Here is a 1692-nt window from a genome sequence, read left to right as displayed (position 1 = left end):
AATGTCTCTTCTTCTTTCTCTTTCATTTTTCTTATATACTTAGAACATCTTCTTCCTAAATTCTTAACAAAATAACTCCCACAATTTTTCATTACAACTTTAACTATTATTTCTTTATTAACTCCATATTTTTTTCCTTTCTCTATCATTTCACTAAGACTCTTTTTAACATATCTTGTAAATCCTTTAATTTCTTTATACTCCTCCATTATTTCTTCAATACTCTCCATATTAATTTCTTCCTCTTTTCTTCCTTTGTTGTGTCTTGACTTTCTGATTTTTGGAATAAGCCTTTCTTGGTTATTACTAAAATATTCCCCTAAATTATACATTGCTAATGAACTAACAATATATTTGTTTCTTTCTTCTTCTTTAATTGTATCATATAATTCTTGTGAAATGCATTGTGCATTTGTATTAACGATGTTTTGTTTCTTTCGACCTTCTTTTTGTTTATTTTTTTGTTTTTGAATCTTTTCTTCTTTCTTTTCTTTTCGTTGATTTTCTAAGTCTTTTCCACTAATCACCACAATTGATGCTTGTCGTTTATTAACATCAGTCTTTGCTTTTTGATATTCTTTCCGAAGTTCTTCCAACTTATTCCGTTTTGAATCTTTTGGTGAGGCATTAATAACTTTCTTACGAGATATGTATAACCCTTTTGGTGTTTTTCTGTGTGACTTTCGTTGTTCCATGGTGAATGAATTAGAAGATCTAGTAGTCTAAGAGAAGTGAATAATACAACAAGTATGATAAAAAAGAATAACAAATTAAGGAAGATTGAAATAAAAAAAAGCAAAAAGAGAAAAACAAAAAAGAAAAAAGAAAAAAGAGAAAAAGAAAAAAACAAAAAACAAAAAAGAGAAAAACAAAAAAGAAAAAGGAAAATTCTAACACAAAAATAATTGCAACAAAAAAATAAAATAGAACAAAAGACAAATAGAAAAAAAATGAAAGAACTTAAAGAGAGACAAATAAATCATAAATCAAAACATTAAGTCTAATGTGGGTTTCTATTGTATTAATTTTTATATTAGCAGGAATTATGGCATTAGGAATTCTCTTTAAATATATTAACCCATTAAAAACAAGATGGTATGTTGTGCTCTGTTCATTTGTAGGATGGTATTTAGCATTTTTAAGTCCATTATTAATGCCATTAGACATTGTGTCAACGTTTAGATCGGAAAAAGACTTTTTATATATTAATCAAAATGTATTAATTGTTATATGGTGGATTATTTATATTTTACAATTTGGATTATGTTATTTAATATTTCCAATAGTTCAAACCTATAGCATTGTAGGAGATTTTACGTTTATCAGAAAATTAATCAGAAGTATTAAAAGAAATGTTATATTTTATGGAACATTAATTATGTTACTTATAATATTTTTCATATTATTTTGGTTCTTTAAAGGAGATGAATTGATAACAAGTGGACAAGAATATTTTGGGTTTGCATTAACATTATCTAATGCATGGGGGTTAATATTAGCTATTGGACTAATGGGAAATGGATATATTATGTATATTTATGATACAATACGTACATTTACAAATAAATTAGAATTAAGAAAAAATATTTGTGATGTTGGGTTATGTAATATCAGAATGACAGAATCAAAAAAAGTATTAGAAGAACAAATTAAAGTAATTAAAGGATATGATGAAATAATTAATGAAGAAGA

At 25.2% G+C, this 1692-nt stretch overlaps 2 protein-coding genes across 2 annotated transcripts; one reads left to right on the top strand and one right to left on the bottom strand.

Annotated features, from left to right (window-relative positions):
• On the bottom strand, window positions 1-695 carry EHI_045930 (uncharacterized protein; the record flags this gene model as incomplete). Its single annotated transcript, XM_001914518.1, has 1 exon — window positions 1-695. A coding segment is annotated over one exon (695 nt), but the record flags the coding sequence as incomplete, so codon positions are not given.
• A 308-nt stretch (window positions 696-1003) lies between these two features.
• On the top strand, window positions 1004-1654 carry EHI_045920 (uncharacterized protein; the record flags this gene model as incomplete). Its single annotated transcript, XM_001914517.1, has 1 exon — window positions 1004-1654. A coding segment is annotated over one exon (651 nt), but the record flags the coding sequence as incomplete, so codon positions are not given.
• Window positions 1655-1692: the final 38 nt, after the last annotated feature.

Source organism: Entamoeba histolytica, genomic scaffold (genome assembly GCF_000208925.1).
Source record: "Entamoeba histolytica HM-1:IMSS scf_1104750516989 genomic scaffold, whole genome shotgun sequence".
Lineage (NCBI taxonomy): Eukaryota > Evosea > Mastigamoebida > Endamoebidae > Entamoeba > Entamoeba histolytica.
This window is presented reverse-complemented; position numbering and strand designations above follow the sequence as displayed.